The sequence below is a fragment of the Acipenser ruthenus genome, chromosome 24 (assembly GCF_902713425.1).
Source record: "Acipenser ruthenus chromosome 24, fAciRut3.2 maternal haplotype, whole genome shotgun sequence".
NCBI classification, from domain to species: Eukaryota; Metazoa; Chordata; class Actinopteri; order Acipenseriformes; family Acipenseridae; genus Acipenser; species Acipenser ruthenus.
This window is the reverse complement of record NC_081212.1, coordinates 14,819,245-14,839,983: the sequence shown is the minus strand read 5'-3', so window position 1 is coordinate 14,839,983 and position 20,739 is coordinate 14,819,245. Positions and strand designations below refer to the sequence as shown.

Genomic DNA, 20,739 nt, shown 5'->3' with positions numbered 1-20,739 from the left:
CTCTGGTTTTACTATTTATAGATATGTGTTTGGGTAAAATGAACATTTTTGTTTTATTCTATAAACTACTGACAACATTTCTCCCAAATTCCAAATAAAAATATTGTCATTTAGAGCATTTATTTGCAGAAAATGACAAATGGTCAAAATAACAAAAAAGATGCAGTGTTGTCAGACCTCGAATAATGCAAAGAAAATAAGTTCACATTCATTTTTAAACAACACAATACTAATGTTTTAACTTAGGAAGAGTTTAGAAATCAATATTTGGTGGAATAACCCTGATTTTCAAGCACAGCTTTCATGCGTCTTGGCATGCTCTCCACCAGTCTTTCACATTGATGTTGGGTGACTTTATGCCACTCCTGGCGCAAAAATTCAAGCAGCTCGGCTTTGTTTGATGGCTTGTGACCATCCATCTTCCTCTTGATCACATTCCAGAGGTTTTCAATGGGGTTCAGGTCTGGAGATTGGGCTGGCCATGACAGGGTCTTGATCTGGTGGTCCTCCATCCACACCTTGATTGACCTGGCTGTGTAGCATGGAGCATTGTCCTGCTGGAAAAACCAATCCTCAGTTTTGGGGAACATTGTCAGAGCAGAAGGAAGCAAGTTTTCTTCCAGGACAACCTTTTTTTTTTTCCAGAGCTGTATCTGCATTTTTCTGAGATGGCATCAAGGTCATATGAGACTTCAAAATGGTGGCATTCCTGATGGGTCTCCAAGGCGGTTTTACCAAGTTTCCCTGCTATCTTTGCCTTTGGGACAGCAGGGACACCAAGGCGCACTACCACAGGCGGGACTGGCCACAGCGGACCGAGTTCTCTGTGGGGAGGAACAACGTCAAGTGGGAGACACTGGTGGACCCCCGGAAGGTGCGGATGCCACCACTGCACATCAAATTGGGCCTTATGAAACAATTTGACAGAGCTCTAGATAAGCAGTCGGCAGCCTTCAAGTACCTTCAAGACTTCTTCCCTAAGCTGTCTGAGGCAAAGGTCAAAGCCGGTGTCTTCGTCGGACCACAGATAAAGAAGATCCTGGAGTGCAATGAATTCCCCAAGAAGCTCACTAGTAAGGAGAAAGCAGCTTGGAACAGCTTTGTCGCAGTGGTTTGGGGCTTCCTGGGCAATCACAAGGCCGAAAACTATGTGGAGCTGGTTGAGACTCTGGTGAAGAACTACGGCACAATGGGCTGTAGGATGTCCCTCAAAGTCCATATCCTTGATGCTCATCTTGATAAATTCAAGGAGAACATGGGAGCGTACTCGGAGGAGCAAGGCGAGCGCTTCCACCAGGATATACTGGACTTTGAACGCCGCTACCAAGGACAGTATAACGAGAACATGATGGGAGACTACATTTGGGGGCTGATTCGTGAAAGTGATTTACAGTATAATCGTAAATCTCGAAAAACTACTCACTTCTAAATCTTTTGCAGTCATTTTTGTATTACTTTAGTATAAATACATGTTAATTTGGATTCATATGTTGTTTTTTTCTGACTATGTGAACGAAAAGACACAAATTGGCCCGTTTTCTCATTGGAAAAGGGTCAATTTCAAAATATCACTGTCGTGGTCACAAAAGCAAAGTTTGTGGGGAATAATAGCCATTTTCTATACTTTTGAGGCATAAGCAATTAGGAAATAACACTTAATACCCAGGAACAGAAATTGTGTTACATAGTGTTATATATTAAGATAGCACAGCACCACAATCATGTTCAATTTTACACTAAAATATGATGTACGCTTACGATATTCTTCCACGATGTGTTGGAGCAGCCTGCCAACACGGAGTCCCTGCTACTGGGGCACCTGCACCGCTTGGACCTGCCTCTTTCCTGTGCTCGAACATCTTTGTCTTTCCCTAATTCTGGGAGACTTTGCAATAGTGCTGCTCCCGCAGCTTTATAGTGCAGCAGGACTCACACGGCAAATCACATGATCAACTTAATTTGCATCTCTTATCCAGGTCGAGGCCAAATCTAAATCAGGTAGACAGTTTCTAATAAAGTGACCATAAAGTGTACAAAGTGTAACAGCATGGTTTCTATGTTTGGGAAGCTTCAGTCCACCGCACTGCTTGACACAAGTTACAGAACTATAAACCGTGCACCGCTTTTCAGATTTAATAGCCCAAGACAATAAGACCGAAGTTCCAATTAGATTTCTTTGCATGTCATTGCCGCCTTGGTGTTCTATGAAGCTGCTGGCTGTAATGAGAAGTTACCCAGACCCCAGAAGAAACAGCTGGTCCATCTGCACACCTCTGCAGTCACGACTCGACAAATTGAGCTGCTGGGCCTCCTGCCACACTGTCAAGGTACTACAATCTACACTGTGCTTACAAGCTAACCTATTAGGAACCAAGCACAGGCAACTGCAGGAGACTGGGCAGAACAAACCTGCAAGCAAGTCAAGTGGGCACACACTTCAGCCAATGTCTTTAATAGTATTTGTCTATTCAGATTGGATCACATTATGTTGAATAAGATAGTAAAAGTACATTCAAAACAGTAGCGGCTCATCAGAGGAGGCACTGTCCACTCGAGACCTTTTAAATAAATATGCTTTATGATGTATTTGTATGTAATCAGCAACAATATATAGATTTTTAGGCAGCCATCCATTCCAAATTCTCCATTCAGTTTCTGTTGTACATTTGGTCTTGTCTCCTTCTCCAGTTATGAGTAGCACGTCTATTAGCCAGTCGTATTCTTCCATTTTTTCAGATGGCTTAAATGGAACACCGAGTAAAGCTGTCCAAAAAAATAGCCAAAAGATGGCATGCCTCCCCTCCCCTTTTGCCTATTTTAGCCAATCAGTGGACGTGCAACCTCACACATTGATGACCTCGGATGCTACTAATACCAATGAGAATGAAAGAAAAAAAGCGTGGTTTAGAAGGACATAGCAAATGCCTGCAGATAGATTTATTTCAATTTGAATACATCAAGAAATACAGCTGAGTAACGTACCTTTGGCTTTGATTTTTATATGCCTTTCTACTGTCTTAAACTTTGTTTAGAAAATAAAATCGAAATGCTATATTAATGTTGTATGCAGTGCATTTTTAAACATACGCTGGCAGTGTGGAACAGTTACATTTATTAAAATAAACTATGGTGGGCTACTGTTTTTATTTCTCTGTTGGCTGGTGGACAAAATGCATTTAACAGCCTTGAATTAGGGTAAAACATTAAGAAGATAAGAAAAGTGTTGTCAGTAAGGATATAATAAGATGATTGGTCTGCTGCTGGTGGCTTAGGGGCTCAAAGTTTTATTAAATGAAGACAACCGGTTCCTAGGATACAGTTTCATTGCACTTGGTGATCATTTCTTTAGCTATAATCGAACAATGCAAGTGTAATATATTTGTATTTCTCCTCTGCATCCCATGGCCAGGGATTATCACCCCCATGCACAAGGCCACTGACTGGAATTGAAAAAGAGTGCTTGGATATCCTCATACTAACGACCTTTAACTAGCCTAATTAATTAGCATTCCTCCTGCTGCTCCCAGCGCCTGTCATCTCTGCTGACCTGTACCAGTGATTTATCGCTCTCGGGTAGACAGACAAGGAGATCTCGGCAAGGACAAAGCAAATGATTCCACTTCTATCTGCTTTCTGTCGAAACTGGATCCTATTCAAGGAATGTGGGTAACCTCTGACCGTCTGGTAGGTGACAGAATACCTGGACAAGCCTGGACATGTTCTACTATGTGTTTGTACAGTTCAAGTCCGGTAAAAACTCTTTGCAAGTCTGTGATATTGAATTGAGTCATGACAGCCATCTTATAAAAGCTTATACATAATATAATGCATGTATGAATGGCTATTTACAATCTTGACTGCTGGTTGAAGAAACGCAGACGAAATGATATGAAAATAATTATAATACCCCAAACATGTCCTTGTCCGTTTACTTGTATATCGTGATCATCAGAAAGAATATACAAATGCAAACATAGTAACATACACTGTATTCATATAGCATTAACATTAATCAAACTTCAGAACAAGAAAAATCAACACCACTATATGTATGCAGCATTACACTTCCCATCACCACACCTTTTGCATGACTGATGGATTGTGTGTGTAGTGCATGAGAGATACAGTGAGGTTTTGTTAAATCGGTGTTTCAGAAAATGTACTGCTCTCTTATTCATTTGCAGAATTCTGCTTAGCTGCCCGAAGGCACAGTTGTAGATGCTACAAAGATGTGGGCTGGTAATGTGTTGTAAGGTTTTGATTGTGATACCAAAATACTATTACTCTGAGAAGCTCTAGTGTAAAAATAGAAGAAAACAAACCAACTGGGACTAGCGTTTTGTGCCCTTGAGTCTATGTACGATTTGTTTATGTTAATGTTTGCTTGGTTATGAAATAGCTCAAACCAGGTATTCATTTTTTTTAGATTCACTTTGTATCATGAATAGCGGCGGACGTGTTGCAGGGGGGCAGGCTTAATGGTTTATTCGTACTTGGAATCTAGACATGATTCTGAGTGCTTTACTGAGGCCACAGTTTCAATTCAAGTTTTAAAAAGCACCAGGGCAACAAACAGAAAACTAAGCAACAACCTGAATGCAAGTCAAAATACCTTTGATACTTCATACCCAGTTTAGCACAACCATCCAGAACTCAGGACTTGGAGTTTGGGAAAGGAATGTCCATACCACGTTTCAGGCACCACTAAATGGGCAACCCCTGAACCAGAATAAGCAAGATAACACCATGTAAAACTCCTACTGTATACCTAATACAAAGGCTATCCCTTCCAGTATTGTCATCAGTACTGTAATAGTTAACGGACTTGCCCTCGCAGTGATTGTATAATTGTGTGTTTGTGCTGCTCTAGCCTTGAGGTGTACATTTTTAATACACCCACCCAGAGGGACAGTTGTCGGCAATAATTGCCCGTTAAGGCTTAATGAGCAGACTGCTGCTGTCCGGCGACTGTGCTGTTTAGCACCCTGTCTGTGCATTACAACAACTAGAGAGCATACAGCAAAGGCACTGTGTGATGCCTCAATCACCTCCCATTCTCCACACACAAGACAGTCATTAAGACATCTAAAACAGGACAGCAGTCTACATCCCCAGCTATTGATTTTTAAGCCTGCTGTGTGTCCCTGCAGCTATCAACTCTGGAGCCAGTTTCTCTGCAGACTTGACACACAGCCCCTTCTTCAGTACACAGTGCACAGTGCACACACACAGAGGCAGAAAGGAGCTTCAGCCTTGACACAGGGTCTCCCATCCCGAGTGACACACATCCCCTTCCTCAGTACACAGTGCGCACACACACACACACAGAGGCAGAGAAGAGCTTCAGCATTTACACAGGCTCTCCCATCCCTAGTGACACACAGCCCCTTCCTCAGCACACAGTGCACACACGCAGAGGCACAGAGGAGCTTCAGCGAAGCCCGGTATGCTTCAATGATGCTGTCTGTCCGTCTCTCACAAGCTAATCAAAGTAAATAACTCCAGAAGTCTCGTCTGGCGTGCACTTCTATTTGCTATACAATACAGAGCTCAAATGTGAAGTTTTGAAACACTTAGTTACAGCAGAAATCAGCTTGTTCACTCAGTTAATGTTTCTTGCCTCACTCTCAGTAAGTCTGGCACGGTTTCACTTCCCTAGTAACTTTACTTCAGCAATTTATTTGGGGTCAACATGTTATTAGATACACAGTTAAAAAAAAAAAAAAGGGATGTTGAAGCGGTGGGGGCAGTTTCACTCTCCAGGTGATGTAACCAAGGAAGTTAAAGACTACATGAAAGCACAGATTGCAAACAGTGATGTTTTTAACCAGATAGCATGCTTTACATTTTATATTACAGGACAGTAGGTGTTATTTACTTCATGCTAGTATTAGACTTGGCTTTTGCCAAGATAAAACAGTAGTGGTGGTGACCAACCAAGACTTGGCATGTTTGAACTGCATACGTGATGTTATCTGATGTTATCTGCTAGTTTGCCAACCCATTTGTGCAGGCTACCATTGTAGTCGTGGTGGTCATGTCGTCCATATATGCTCCAAGTACTGGCAGCCACATGCCACTGGCCAGATGTTCTCCTCCTACTACCCATTTTGAGGCCCTAATAATGACTTCCATTGCAGGGTGAAGGCCATTGGAGAAATGGTGCAACCTGCCATGATTCTGACTTTGAGAAGCTACCAGGTAGTGGTAAACTCTGGAGTTGAAAAACAGAACTGCAAGTCCCCGAAGTATGCTGTCACTGACCCTGTTATAGTACTGGGTACGCTGAACAACTCAAAATGCATATGTGGCACTGAACCATATGCATTAGTTACATCCAAGAATGTTACATGGAGGTCTTCCTTTTTTTATCAGACAGACATGATCCAAGCATCCCGGAAAGCCTGGAATTTCAGCTTTCTGTATGGTGTCTATCATGCGGTTCTTCAATAGATTGGTTGACAACCTTTGTGCGAAAGTATTCATACCCTTTAATGCTATGACAGTATTGTCTACAAGGTGTTAGAAATTAATATGATAATGCAGAACCTCATTCTAAAAAAGTCTAGAAAATGCTTAGAGAGTATAAAAGGGTGATTGCTGTCATTACCAATAAGTCAATATGGGAAAAAGTAAAAGTAAAGATCTATCTGAAGACCTTAGGCAGAAAATGATTTATTGTCACAAAGCTGGAGAAGGATACAAGAAGATTTCCAAGTATTTGAGTATCCCAATTTCAACTATTGTTTCTATGGTGCTGTCACAACGCTCCCTCGGTCTGGAAGAAAGAAGGTTCTTTCACCAAGAACAAGTAGTAGAATTGTGAGGGAGGTTAATAGCAATCCGAGATTGACTGCCAAAGATATTCAAAGTGAATTGGCTGCAAGTGGGACTGGGGTTTCCATTTCAACCATAGGTCGAGTATTGCATGGTGAAGGTCTCAATGGTCGCAGGCCAAGGAAAAAGCCAGTCTTAGGAAAATGTCACAAGGACAACTGCTTAAAGTTTGCAAAACGGTATTTGAATGATGGATACGAGTTCTGGTCAAAGGTTTTGTGGAGTAATAAAACAAAACTCAAAACTACTTGGGTCAAAGTCTGCTGAGGCATACAAAGAAAAGAACACCATACCTACTGTCAAGCATGGAGGTGGTAATATCCTTCTAGGGGCCATTTTTCCTCTAATGACACAGGAAATTTAGTTCCAATACATGGTAACATGGATTCCATAGCATACCAAAAGATATTGGCCAATCATCTGAAACTCTCCGCTAAAAAACTTGGTTTAAAGCACAACTGGACATTCCAACACAACAACGATCCAAAGCAACATCAAAATCTACTTCAGAATGGTTAAAGAAGAATAAAATCAAGGTTGTGGAATGGCCTAGTCAAAGTCCCGATCTAAATAAGATTCAGAATCTTTGGTATGAGTTGAAGAAGGCTGTGAAGAGAAGAGAAGTCCTTGGAATTTGAATGAACTGGAATAATTTTGCATTGAAGATTGGGTGAAAAATCACTAAAGAAACATGCCAAAAGCTCATTGACAAATATCCTAATCGTGTAAAAGAGGTTCTTATTGCTAAAGTTGCCTCAACTAGCTGTTAATTTCATTTTCAGGGTATGAATACTTTTGAATTAGCATTTTTGCAAAAAAAAAAAATTGCTGAAATAACTGTAGACAACTTTTTTTCCTCATCCACAAAAGCAAAACTTTTGCTACAAAAGATTTTTTCCTACATTTATTTGTTTTCGAGAAGTTTCAATGAATTATACATTTCCATTGGGGTATGTAAACTTTGAACTACAACTGTATGAACAAGCAGACAGACAGAAAAGGCACTTGTGTACCCCCAGATTCTAAAACTGTTGATAACTTGTACCAACGAATGTCCTTTGCATGTTCCATCACAATTGGACAAGAGGATCTGTAAAAAATGTAAATGTGAAAAACAGGTGAAATAGTTATGAGTGTAAAGTTAAAGACAGGAGAGATTAGAAAGGAATGACGCCTCCCTCCCTCCCTCTCCCTAAAAAACATGATCGATGTTTTATTAGTTTTGATAAAAACAAACACTTTTCCTCTCTAAAAATAAACTTCCCATGCACTCACTATGAGAGCTCCATCACAAATCGAATCTGTGTCTGTGTCTGGATGCTCTCAGACACAACATGTGCAGTAAATGAAGAGCCTGCGGTGTGTGGCGGCTCCTCACTGTTACACACACTGCGTTTTCTTTGACAGCCGGAATTATTACGGCACATTGAGGGAGTGAAGCCCGGGGATAAACAGGCCGCCAGCAGAGAAGAGATATCATTTAACCATCCCGAGGAAATCCATTCGTCTCAGATGTGGACCAAGAAAACTTGACAACAGTCGCAAAAATGTTTGGACCTTAAAAGACGTTTGCGTTTCTAAATGGACAAGCAGATACATTTACTGCACTAAAAAAGCATTTTACAGTTTGAAAGCATACCTATGACTGTAGCATGACTATTCCTGAAAAATATCCACTTGACCCTGTCCTTTTTTTTATTATGACAAGGATTTACAACAAACTAAGTGCTGCGCCAGTGGGGCTAATTTTATAGTAATTAAGGAGTGGCTATGATAATATTTAAGATGTCATTAGAACTGCTCCACTAAATAAACACACATTGCATTAAAAAAGTGACTTTTAGAATGATAACAGAAACCTTCAAATTTTACTTTGTTTTATGGGTTCCCCTACTTGCTTACCAGTACCACCACCAGAATAGTTTTATTATAATATGAACTTCTTTTAAAGGTAAAACAAAGTGTGTCTGGTTAAAGAAAAAACACTTTCCAACAGCAGGATTTAATGATATGATCTTAAGGACTGTTTTACAGCCTGTGCTACACAGAGTTCTGCCTGGTGGTTTTATCAGCGACCGCCTGGAAGTATGTATATATCGACTTTATTTGTAATGTATATTTCTAAGAAAATGTACTGTATAAACAGATGAACCTGTTTTGAGATTACTCAGAGAAGTCATTGTAAAATTCCTAACAGTGGATTTTTGACAATCCTGGGGAAGCACTGATGCAGCTCTGTAGCCTTTCGCTGGTTGGCATTTCTTTTTATATTGCGTTTCACTGGCCCTTGCATTATTTGTTCTGTAGTTGTGCGATAAGTGCTTCATAACACAAGACTTGCATTGGGATTACCGGAGATAAGGAAGTGCATTTCTATCTCAGTAAGATGATGATTCTTCAATTTGTTCTTGAATTTGATGCATTTGACCCATGAAACAATTGGAGCGCACCTTTCCAAAATCTAGAAAAGTATAGTATGATGACATCACAATTCTAGAAAAAGAAGGTTCCATTCTGGGTGCCAGCAGTGCTTGTAAACATAGCCAATGCACTGCTCTCTAACTGGGGCAGGCAGAGCAGAAAGACAACACTGTCACATGACTCGAATGGATTGGGGAAGGCTGTTTGGTGCTGGCACTTAGGACATATTGGTCAAGCTCAAAGCAAGTTCAAAATAAGAGAAAAAAGTGTAATAACTCAATATTGGAGCACCAAAACCACTCAGAAGGGCTGCAAACACAATAGCATACAAGAGGAAATGGAAAACATGTTGAAATGACTAGCAGCTACTTACTCTTTAAATGAGTTTAACTGATCAGCTGATTTCACAGTGTATGGGACAGCTATTTTATTATTATTATTATTTATTTCTTAGCAGACGCCCTTATCCAGGGCGACTTACAATCGTAAGCAAAAACATTTCAAGCGTTACAATACAAGTAATACAATAAGAGCAAGAAATACAATAACTTTAGTTCAAGTAAAGTACAAGTTTGACAAACCACAATTCAATAATACAGCAGGTAATAGTGATAGTTACATCAGGATATGATTAAAGCTATGCCAGTCCTGTCAGCAGTTCTGCGATGCATAAAAACTGCATCTCCCTGTTGTAAGTGCTACAAGGCAATGCAGCAGCACGACAGGCTTGATAGCAGGTGATTGGTTGGCAGGTGCTTCTGTTTCCAAGACTGATCTCAAAAACATATACCCTCTTACAATTAATGTCCTTGATTTAGGGAGAAACTTGGAAACAGATTCATTTCAGTACCCCTAAAATCACAAGAGAATTGGGATTGTATCTTTGTTGAAATCTACAGTAAATTCTGTTAATGTTTGTGAGGCTTCCTGAACTGTTGTCTTTAAAATAGTCTCCTCTGTGCGCACAAGGCCTAATAGTCCTCCAGTTCCAATTTCTTTCCATTTCTGCTTTAGTTAACACAGGGGACTTTGCTTTGCCTTGCCGTTTTGTTTGTTTGAAGTCATTTGAATATGTTAAACAAAGCATGAAGTCAATTAAAGTATTGGCTAGCAGATACTGGCTGTACACTAATTAATGGCACATATTTGTTGAGAGAATAGGCTTGTGAACTGAGTTTCAATTACAATGTGATTTTCAGTCCCTGTACCATTTCTAATTGCATTTAAATGAGAAAAAAGGGACAAGGGATAATTCAAGTAGAGAGATGTTTATAGAACCATTTAACAATGCAGAGATGAGAGCAGAGCCACCATGGAGAGTGTACAGGATTGAATACACAGAGATGAGAGCTGAGCCACTATGGAGAGTGTACAGGATTGAATAGAGATGAGAGCAGAGCCACTATGGAGAGTGTACAGGATTGAATACACAGAGATGAGAGCTGAGCCACTATGGAGAGTGTACAGGATTGAATAGAGATGAGAGCAGAGCCACTATGGAGAGTGTACAGGATTGAATAGAGATGAGAGCAGAGCCACTATGGAGAGTGTACAGGATTGAATAGAGATGAGAGCAGAGCCACTATGGAGAGTGTACAGGATTGAATAGAGATGAGAGCAGAGCCACTATGGAGAGTGTACAGGATTGAATAGAGATGAGAGCAGAGCCACTATGGAGAGTGTACAGGATTGAATACACAGAGATGAGAGCAGAGCCACTATGGAGAGTGTACAGGATTGGATACACAGAGATGAGAGCAGAGCCACTATGGAGAGTGTACAGGATTGAATAGAGATGAGAGCAGAGCCACTATGGAGAGTGTACAGGATTGAATAGAGATGAGAGCAGAGCCACTATGGAGAGTGTACAGGATTGAATACACAGAGATGAGAGCAGAGCCACTATGGAGAGTGTACAGGATTGAATAGAGATGAGAGCAGAGCCACTATGGAGAGTGTACAGGATTGAATAGAGATGAGAGCAGAGCCACTATGGAGAGTGTACAGGATTGAATAGAGATGAGAGCAGAGCCACTATGGAGAGTGTACAGGATTGAATAGAGATGAGAGCAGAGCCACTATGGAGAGTGTACAGGATTGAATACACAGAGATGAGAGCAGAGCCACTATGGAGAGTGTACAGGATTGGATACACAGAGATGAGAGCAGAGCCACTATGGAGAGTGTACAGGATTGAATAGAGATGAGAGCAGAGCCACTATGGAGAGTGTACAGGATTGAATAGAGATGAGAGCAGAGCCACTATGGAGAGTGTACAGGATTGAATACACAGAGATGAGAGCAGAGCCACTATGGAGAGTGTACAGGATTGAATAGAGATGAGAGCAGAGCCACTATGGAGAGTGTACTGGATTGAATACACAGAGATGAGAGCAGAGCCACTATGGAGAGTGTACAGGATTGAATAGAGATGAGAGCAGAGCCACTATGGAGAGTGTACAGGATTGAATAGAGATGAGAGCAGAGCCACTATGGAGAGTGTACAGGATTGAATAGAGATGAGAGCAGAGCCACTATGGAGAGTGTACAGGATTGAATAGAGATGAGAGCAGAGCCACTATGGAGAGTGTACAGGATTGAATACACAGAGATGAGAGCTGAGCCACTATGGAGAGTGTACAGGATTGAATAGAGATGAGAGCAGAGCCACTATGGAGAGTGTACAGGATTGAATACACAGAGATGAGAGCTGAGCCACTATGGAGAGTGTACAGGATTGAATACACAGAGATGAGAGCAGAGCCACTATGGAGAGTGTACAGGATTGAATAGAGATGAGAGCTGAGCCACTATGGAGAGTGTACAGGATTGAATACACAGAGATGAGAGCAGAGCCACTATGGAGAGTGTACAGGATTGAATACAGCAATGCACACACTTCCACAACTTGAACTTCTTTGCAGATATCAAAGTGTGTGTATAGTTCCTAAGAAATATGCATGTTGAGGTAAATATACAAGGTTATTTGTTTAATATTCAGTATTTTTTTTAGTCTATTTCATTTCCGCATTAGTGTTGCGGACATGTCGTTTCTAAATCCTAAAGTTTCAACGCTTGGGAAATGAAACAGAGTCAGACACTTCTACTGCACACTTACTGTCCACACTTGCAAAAACTATAAATATCCCTCTTCAAACACCAGCTTTAAAAACCCTCTCTATTGCAGACTGTATTCATATTGTATTCAGATAGGATGTGATCAAGAGGCCAATAAAAGCAGATTCGTTTCTTGTTAAAATTCTGACTCGGGACCCCCACCGAATGTGTGAAATGGAGTTCTTACAAATCACCTGCATTGTGTGTTACCAACGCCATGAGTTTACACCCCTATACCGCAATTGTGTTTCGATATTTTTATCCACATAACCTAAATGATTAATTCAATACAGATTTGAATTCCTATGGTGAAGATGAGCCAGTATTTCAGTACAGTAGTCTCTGTGTATAGGAATGCCTCCTAAACTTCGGTTTAGTGAACACCCTTGTGGGGAAACAGAATTGTCCCATTATAAATGCTCCGCCTAAAGAAACAGGATCTTCATTTAAAAGAACACCTTTTTAGCACTGATATCGATTCGTTGCTAACCGATTGAAAAACGACTGTTACAGTACTGTTTTGTAACCCTATAACGCATCATCATCAAACTCTAATTCAAATGGTTTATTCAATCTTTTCAAAACTGACTTGTCAGCGCAAGAGTAATCTACAGCTGCTGCTGGATCATTTTAACCTGTTCTTGGTAGTGCTGTGTTAATAACCATCGTGTTAATTCTCATATTCATAAATGACCGTACTGTTTTGTTAATTAAGTTTGTCATTATTGATTCATATCGTGATTAGCTTTAGCATATTGTGAACGGTGGACAACTATGTCTCAGAAAACAATTTGCTTGCTTCCTGAGAGGTGTTCTCTTAGCCAGAGACTACTGTACCATGACTATAAATATAAAATTAGAGCTATCAATACCCACTGTACATTTAAAAAGAGTGACAGACATCCCATTAGCTGTGCTTCTCTGGATATATGTGAACATTCCATTAGTTCTTAATCCAGACTCGAGGACGACAGGCTTCACATCACACTGGTCATGCCCAGAGTAGCTCAGGCCCATTATGTAGGACATGTCCCAGCACCACCAGGATACATGCAGGCCTTGACCACGGCCGAACTGCAATCCCGTTAAACAGCTCCCCGGCTCTATCCCATTAGCCAGCCCAGCGGAGCAGCACGGGGAGTGACCTCTCTGTGTGCACTGCGGAGGGGAGACAATTTCACACTGGAGTGTGCTCATCAAGACTGTCCCAGCCAGACCTCCTGGAGGCAGAACTAACAGACTAGGAGAGCAAGGTGGAGATTGCAGACCACATATCCTTCGGGGAAAGGGGTTCCACATGGCCAGCACGATAGAGGATACGCCCCCGTGGATTTAAAAAACATGCTGAAGCTCTAAGCAGAAAGTTCAAAATAGGGTTTCTATTTTAGATTAAAATCTAGCTTTACACACTAAATGTCTTGTACCTTCACGCCACTACTTGATTATGGCGACAAATGTATAGTCTTTACCATGGTGCTTTGAGGAATGTAATTAACCCTAGATATGAAATACTGATAATGACAATGTGTGATGTCTGAATTACACAACACTCACTCCACTGCACAGAACAGTGTTTCTCATCTGTCTAACAGCTCATTTAGAAGTTCATTTGAATAGGTACCATATTCATCTGAAATCCAGAGAGATTTGTTTTACTGTAATATGGCATTTCCTTCCAGCTAATTCAGAATGAAAGAATATTACAATATTTGTTTTAATTTTGAAAGAATATTCAAAAATGGGTTTTCCATTGTTCTCCAATTAAATGAAGCCCTGTTAGATGTTTATACAATTATTGTGGGTAAGGCACACTCATTAAGTTACAGTACTTTGTTCCCCTGTCCTGCCCACAGTAATTCTGAAGGGTAATTTTGCAATGTTCCCCATGCTTTTCCTATGGGTATACTGATTTACCATCAGTTGTGCTATGTTTTTAATATGCTTTATTAATATGTTTAATAACCTCTGGGCTTTACAATGCTTTCACTATGCTTTGTTCCACTTTGCTATGCTTTTAATATGCCAATCTTCAGAAAGAGCTCAAAATGGGTGCTCTGGTATCCTGTAACAGAAAGCTGCTCCTGTTTTACAGAATGTTGTTTTAATGTGTTTTGTGAATTTCCTTGATAGTGATTTTGATGGTGTAATATTTGTGCATGGAACGACTGCTGATAGAATACATGGACTTGTGCATCATGTAATATCTATATTATTCTGTGGCACCCCAAAATGATTCAGACAATTACAGAATATAACTAACATTTCTCTTGAGCGCTCATAACATTGCCACGCTTTGCAGATTACTAAGCAACTGCCACTTGGAAGTAATACTGGATCAACCATATACCCCCAGATTATGAAGCACTCAAAGTCAATAGAAAGTTTAATCACATTTGACAAGGGGTTCTAGATAAATGGAAACAAAGAATGAAATACAGAAAGGCAGTACTTGTACCCTCCCCTTCAGGGCCTTATTTCCTGTCAGTAACTGTATCGGGGCAACGTTACATACGTGGGTCGTCACTGAATAATACTGTGGCAGACACAGAGCAGTGGGTGTTGACACGCGGCACAGGCGCGCAGACTTAATAAACAACACAGGTCCCGGTGCTAGAGTACCAACAATAATAATCCTAGCGCCGGATTTAATAAAGAAAAGAATTCTAAAAATAAAAGTTTGCTACACAAAATGACGAGCACTAGTCCCACTAAAAGGAGCGTCCCTCTCCAGGAACCTACTACTCTACGTAAACCCTCTCTATACACTGTTTGGGATCAACATCCCCTAAACTGACCTACTTCTGGGATCCCAGAGTTCCAGCATCCTCACGGCGACTCTGGCCTTTTCAAACGGCGTGGGAGTGGGAGGGGCGGGGTGAGGTGAGAGGGGTGGTAGTGGGAGGGAGTGGGACGGGTGTGGGGTGGGACGGGACGGGACAGTGTTTTCTCTCCAATACTTGTCTTTTGTATAAACTTGTTTAGTAAAAACTGAATTACAAAAAAAAACAAAAAAAAAAAAAAACAAACAACACACCTATAGTGGTACCAGAGGTCACATTTGTAAAATTAAAATATTTGCTAAAAACATGTTTGTTTAAAAACTGAACATATGAGACCTATATAGTGAATCGGTGTGCTCAAAAGTAACTACAGCCACTTTAAAAGCCACTCTTATGAACAAAATGAGGAAAAGCCTGTTACTGGAAAGAGTAGAACAAAGCATCTCAGTAGCAGTGGTGCTCATTTTCAGACGTGTACGCAGGACACAGGATTAAATCTGCTAATCATTCTCAATAAAACAATACAAGCGCGACCCCAGTGTGTGTGTGTGTGTGTGTGTGTGTGTGTGTGTGTGTGCTGACCTGTGATGGTGACCGACGCGTGGGTCTCTTCTCCCAGCACCGGGTTCCTCACCACGCAGCTGTAGGTGCTGTTGGGCTCCAGCACGACCCGCAGCACGCTCCACACGTTGAACAGCCCCTCATCGCTGGCCACCTGCGAGGTGGTCACGTTCTCCGTCAAGTTAGCGCCCTTCCCATCCTGCCACAGCACAGAGGCCTGCGGGTATCCCCCGTACGCCAGGCAACTCACTGACACTTCGTCCCCCGGCCGCAGGTTCGAGTCTGGCTCCAGGGTCAGCTGTGGCTTGGAGTAGGAGGCTGGGAGATAGAGAGGGAGAGAAAGAGACAATATGTATATTCACACATATTCACAAAATGTATTATTCACACATCGTGGATAAAAAAAATCTGATGGAAATGCTTAACTTTTACTACTCCACTAGCAGAAAGAACAGTTCTCTTAGGAGTATCATAGTGCATCCATATGCCAATAGAATTAAATGTCTACTGTGGGAACAGAAAACGAGCATGAACTGGATATATTATGAAATCCCTCCTGGCAAACACTCCCAAGTGAAAGTGGAGAAATGTATTCCCAGCCGATTTATGACCTATGACGTGTTGAATATAAATAGCAAAACAAGGGCCATTATGTAGAATAAGGTTAAAAAAAAAAAAGTGCCCGCTTGACATTTTCATGATAATTTATGGTTAGACCAAGAAAGGGTATTCTACAGCATTGATGAGCATTATTTTAGCATTCTTCATTAGGACAATAACAGTTTGTGATACACATGGCATTGTAAACTGAATACTTTTGAGTTTAGTTCATCCTCTTCCATAACAGCCCCTTGGAAATGGTTTCATAGATAAAACTGACTCCCTGATATGAAACTGCAAATCAGCAATGCCAAGTCTAATTCCAACAGACTGGCTCCTTGATCAAAATGGCCCCTGCCTGCTGTTCACAGTGAAATAGATTTAATCTTCCGGGCCTTCTCTGCTCTGGAGGATTATTCCCATGACTCGTAGATCCAAGTGTTCACTCCAATACTGTCCCCTCTTCTCTACAGCACACTCAGGCGACATAAGACAATCAAACTGGGTGACTGAAGTCTGATAGAGGTCTGCAACCTGTCCGCTTTAGATAAGCCGCTCGTTCCAGGTTCATTAAAGTCCTAATAAAGATATTAAGTGGATATTGACTTTGCTTGGAGGTCGCCATCAAGATCCATTGGTCCCGATAGATCGTTATCATAAGCCAGCAGGTAGTGGTGTTTACTAGTTGTGTTTTACACGGCAAGCAGAATCACAGGAAGTCAATCATCGAGTTAAATGAGGAGTTCAGTGCCTCCTAATGTGATTTGAACACATAGAGAACATCTTACGTACAAGGTGCCCTGTCTGCAGCTATATTACAGACACAATGAACCGTGTGTATAAAGGCTGTTTGTCTCATGGGGTTTGGGAACACAGTGTGCTGTGTGTATAAAGGCTGTTTGTCTCATGGGGTTTGGGGACACAGTGTGCTGTGTGTATAAAGGCTGTTCGTATCATAGGGACTGCACGACTGAATCCTCTGGTCACCCATGAAGATGTACAGCTCAGAAAGCACTGGGCCCGGCAGATGTTAGACAGACCTCTACAGTTTTGGAGGACCGTTTTGTTCTCAGGATGAGTCCCCACTCAGCAATTCCATTTGAATAGGTGCATTTGGGTATGGAGGAGGGCTGGAGATGAATTGCAGAACGATTACCTAAAGGCAACAGTAAAACATGGTGGCTGTAACGCCACGGTGCAATTTGGTGCAGTGGAAAGACCGAGCTGGTGTTCATTGAGGGATGTCTCAGTTCAGCATGTTACCTTGCTATCCTTCAGATCCACCTCATACCATAGTTGCACCAAGGGGATTTGCAGTTTACATTGCACCATCTGCAGGAAGACAGAAGACAACAGGGGTCCATGCAGTGAGAGATCCAGGCTGCGAGAGGGCCTGTCCCTGAAGGACCTGCAGTGAGAGATCCAGGCTGTGAGAGGGCCTGTCCCTGAAGGACCTGCAGTGAGAGATCCAGGCTGTGAGAGGGCCTGTCCCTGAAGGACCTGCAGTGAGAGATCCAGGCTGTGAGAGGGCCTGTCCCTGAAGGACCTGCAGTGAGAGTTCCAGGCTGTGAGAGGGTCTGTCCCTGAAGGACCTGCAGTGAGAGATCCAGGCTGTGAGAGGGCCTGTCCCTGAAGGACCTGCAGTGAGAGTTCCAGGCTGTGAGAGGGTCTGTCCCTGAAGGACCTGCAGTGAGAGATCCAGGCTGTGAGAGGGCCTGCCCCTGAAGGACCTGCAGTGAGAGATCCAGGCTGTGAGAGGGCGTGTCCCTGAAGGACCTGCAGTGAGAGATCCAGGCTGTGAGAGGGCCTGTCCCTGAAGGACCTGCAGTGAGAGATCCAGGCTGTGAGAGGGCGTGTCCCTGAAGGACCTGCAGTGAGAGATCCAGGCTGTGAGAGGGCCTGTCCCTGAAGGACCTGCAGTGAGAGATCCAGGCTGTGAGAGGGCCTGTCCCTGAAGGACCTGCAGTGAGAGATCCAGGCTGTGAGAGGGCCTGTCCCTGAAGGACCTGCAGTGAGAGTTCCAGGCTGTGAGAGGGTCTGTCCCTGAAGGACCTGCAGTGAGAGATCCAGGCTGTGAGAGGGCCTGTCCCTGAAGGACCTGCAGTGAGAGTTCCAGGCTGTGAGAGGGTCTGTCCCTGAAGGACCTGCAGTGAGAGATCCAGGCTGTGAGAGGGCCTGTCCCTGAAGGACCTGCAGTGAGAGTTCCAGGCTGTGAGAGGGCCTGTCCCTGAAGGACCTGCAGTGAGAGATCCAGGCCAGAATGTTCTAGTGACTGCAACACATTCAACAAAACATTTATTTCTATAAGCACACTGGACTTTTTTTAGAATTAGAATTTGTGGATGTTTTATTGGTTTAAATAGCTGGAAGACTGATTTTAGTTTTGTCAAACAACACACAATTATGTAACAAAACGTTCTGACGCCATGAGCTGGTTGTGGGTTTTACAGTCGTCATTGATCATTACTGTAGAGGAATAGTTTTTAGGGTTTCAATTAACTGTTCTATTGGTGTAATTAAGTAACTGTCATTTAATAAATTGCATGATGGCAAACGTCTCGGATAAATGCCTCTCTTTCACATAAATCATTGCACAAATAACAGTGGTGGTTTACATTTGTACGTTTATCCAATGGCCCATTAGTGATTAACCAGAGCTCAAAGTTAAAAGCATGCTCTGTTAGTAAATGAAGGCTTAGAAATGTGAGTAAAATATTTGTCTTATTACTTATTACATTTTGAAATTGGCTACGAAGCTGCATGCAAAATTGAGAGTGATTTACAGCTGGCGGTGAGGGATAGTAAAAAACAAACATTGGACAACTATTTCTTTTAAAATTATGCTTCTGTATTAAATGCAAGTCCTGTATACCAAGTTTGTTTACTGTTTTTAAAGATATTGATAGTACGTTGTTGTATACTTTTTGGTTTACACTGTGTAGTATTAGTTATCTGTGTAGTATTAGTAAACAGTTGTTTGTTCTGATATTTGGTGTTTTTCCTGTTTATTTTTTAACAATAATGAACCAAGACGTGTATTTCAGTGCTCTGTTTCACAACTATAGCATAAATCCTTTTTCCATATACATACAATTGAAAATGTGGCTTTTCGCTTTATAACAACGTTCGGTTAATAACCTTTTGCTGGGAACGGAGAGGTTGCTAATAAGCGAAATCTACTGTACTTTCAAAACAAAAAGTAAAGCTAGATGATAGACAGAAAGCTAGACAACCGTTTTTTTTTTTTTTTTTTTTTTTGTCGGGAGATTCGGCAAGCTTACCAGAAATCATACTAAAATCATCTAAAATGTTTATAACCCCAAAAATAAATTAACAGAATATTAACTGTAGTGAAATATTCGCAGGATAAACTTTCAGGGCTAACTCTCCAATCAAAACACATTTTTCTTTTTTCCCCCCGAAGATGAGTTGACAGATCTTTAATTGTAAATTCAAGAGAAAGTCAATGATAAGATTATCTTTACTCCTGAATTTACAATTAAAAGATCACTTATAAAAGATTACCATAGTTATACAAGCACAGGCAAGCATTGTAAAGGCCAGAGAGGTATGGCAAAACATATTTTAAAGAAACATGGCAAACCAATGGTAAATTATAGGAAACGTAAAGCTTAACCATGGCAAAAGCAGCATGGAAAACTGCAGAATGACTGTGTCTCACCTGCCACTTGCAGCAGCAGGGCGGCGCTGTTGTACTCGCGGATTCTCACGAAGCAAGTGAAGCTGCCCTCGTCCTGGATCTGGACCCTGCGCAGTAAGAGGGAGGCGTTGCCGGACCCCAGCTCCCCCGGGTACAGCTGGGTGCGGTTGCTGTAACTGCCCCCCTCGTCCTGGTCCTGCCCCGAGGAGAAGCTGTGCACCGGCCGCTTGGTGTCTGTCAGATGCCAGAAGATGCTGAGGTCCGACAGGTTGAAGGCAGAGCCGCTGGAGAAGGAGCAGTTAAGGGTGACGTCACTCCCAAACCGGGCCACCACAGGGTCCTCGGGCACCTGGACATCCAGAGCAGCTGGAAGAGAGAGCAGGACCCGCACTTTACAAGAATGCGTCTGCAATATACAGCGTGTCCCACAAGGCATCACACAAGCAATTATGAATATTTCAGCAGGAATGAACTCAGATCATTCTGATGACTGGTGCAGATAGTCAACAGGGCTTTGGCCCATATCAGCAGATCATTTGTAAACTCAAAATATGGACGTTCAACCAAACAATGAATTGTTTAACTTAAATTGCATTGCTCTTAGGGTTTGTTGCGATTCCCATTTGTTTTTTAAGTAACTATGAAAGTGTAATATACAGTTACAGTGACGCCACACTGTTATTTAGTATGTTCCAAGATACACAATAACTTGGTATATTTCAGGAGTTGTTTAATAAAGACACAGTGAATACTAATGCAGTC

At 41.9% G+C, this 20,739-nt stretch overlaps 1 protein-coding gene across 2 annotated transcripts in view; it reads right to left on the bottom strand.

Annotated features, from left to right (window-relative positions):
• Nucleotides 1-20,739, bottom strand: part of LOC117429675 (CD276 antigen) — an 84,090-nt gene that overhangs the window by 33,200 nt on the left and 30,151 nt on the right. For both annotated transcript variants that reach the window (XM_058998427.1, XM_058998428.1), the window contains exons 3-4: nucleotides 19,999-20,343; nucleotides 15,738-16,034 (exon numbers count right to left, since the gene is read on the bottom strand). In XM_058998427.1, the coding sequence (XP_058854410.1) occupies nucleotides 15,738-16,034; nucleotides 19,999-20,343 (642 nt within the window). The remainder of the gene's footprint in view (nucleotides 1-15,737; nucleotides 16,035-19,998; nucleotides 20,344-20,739) is intronic.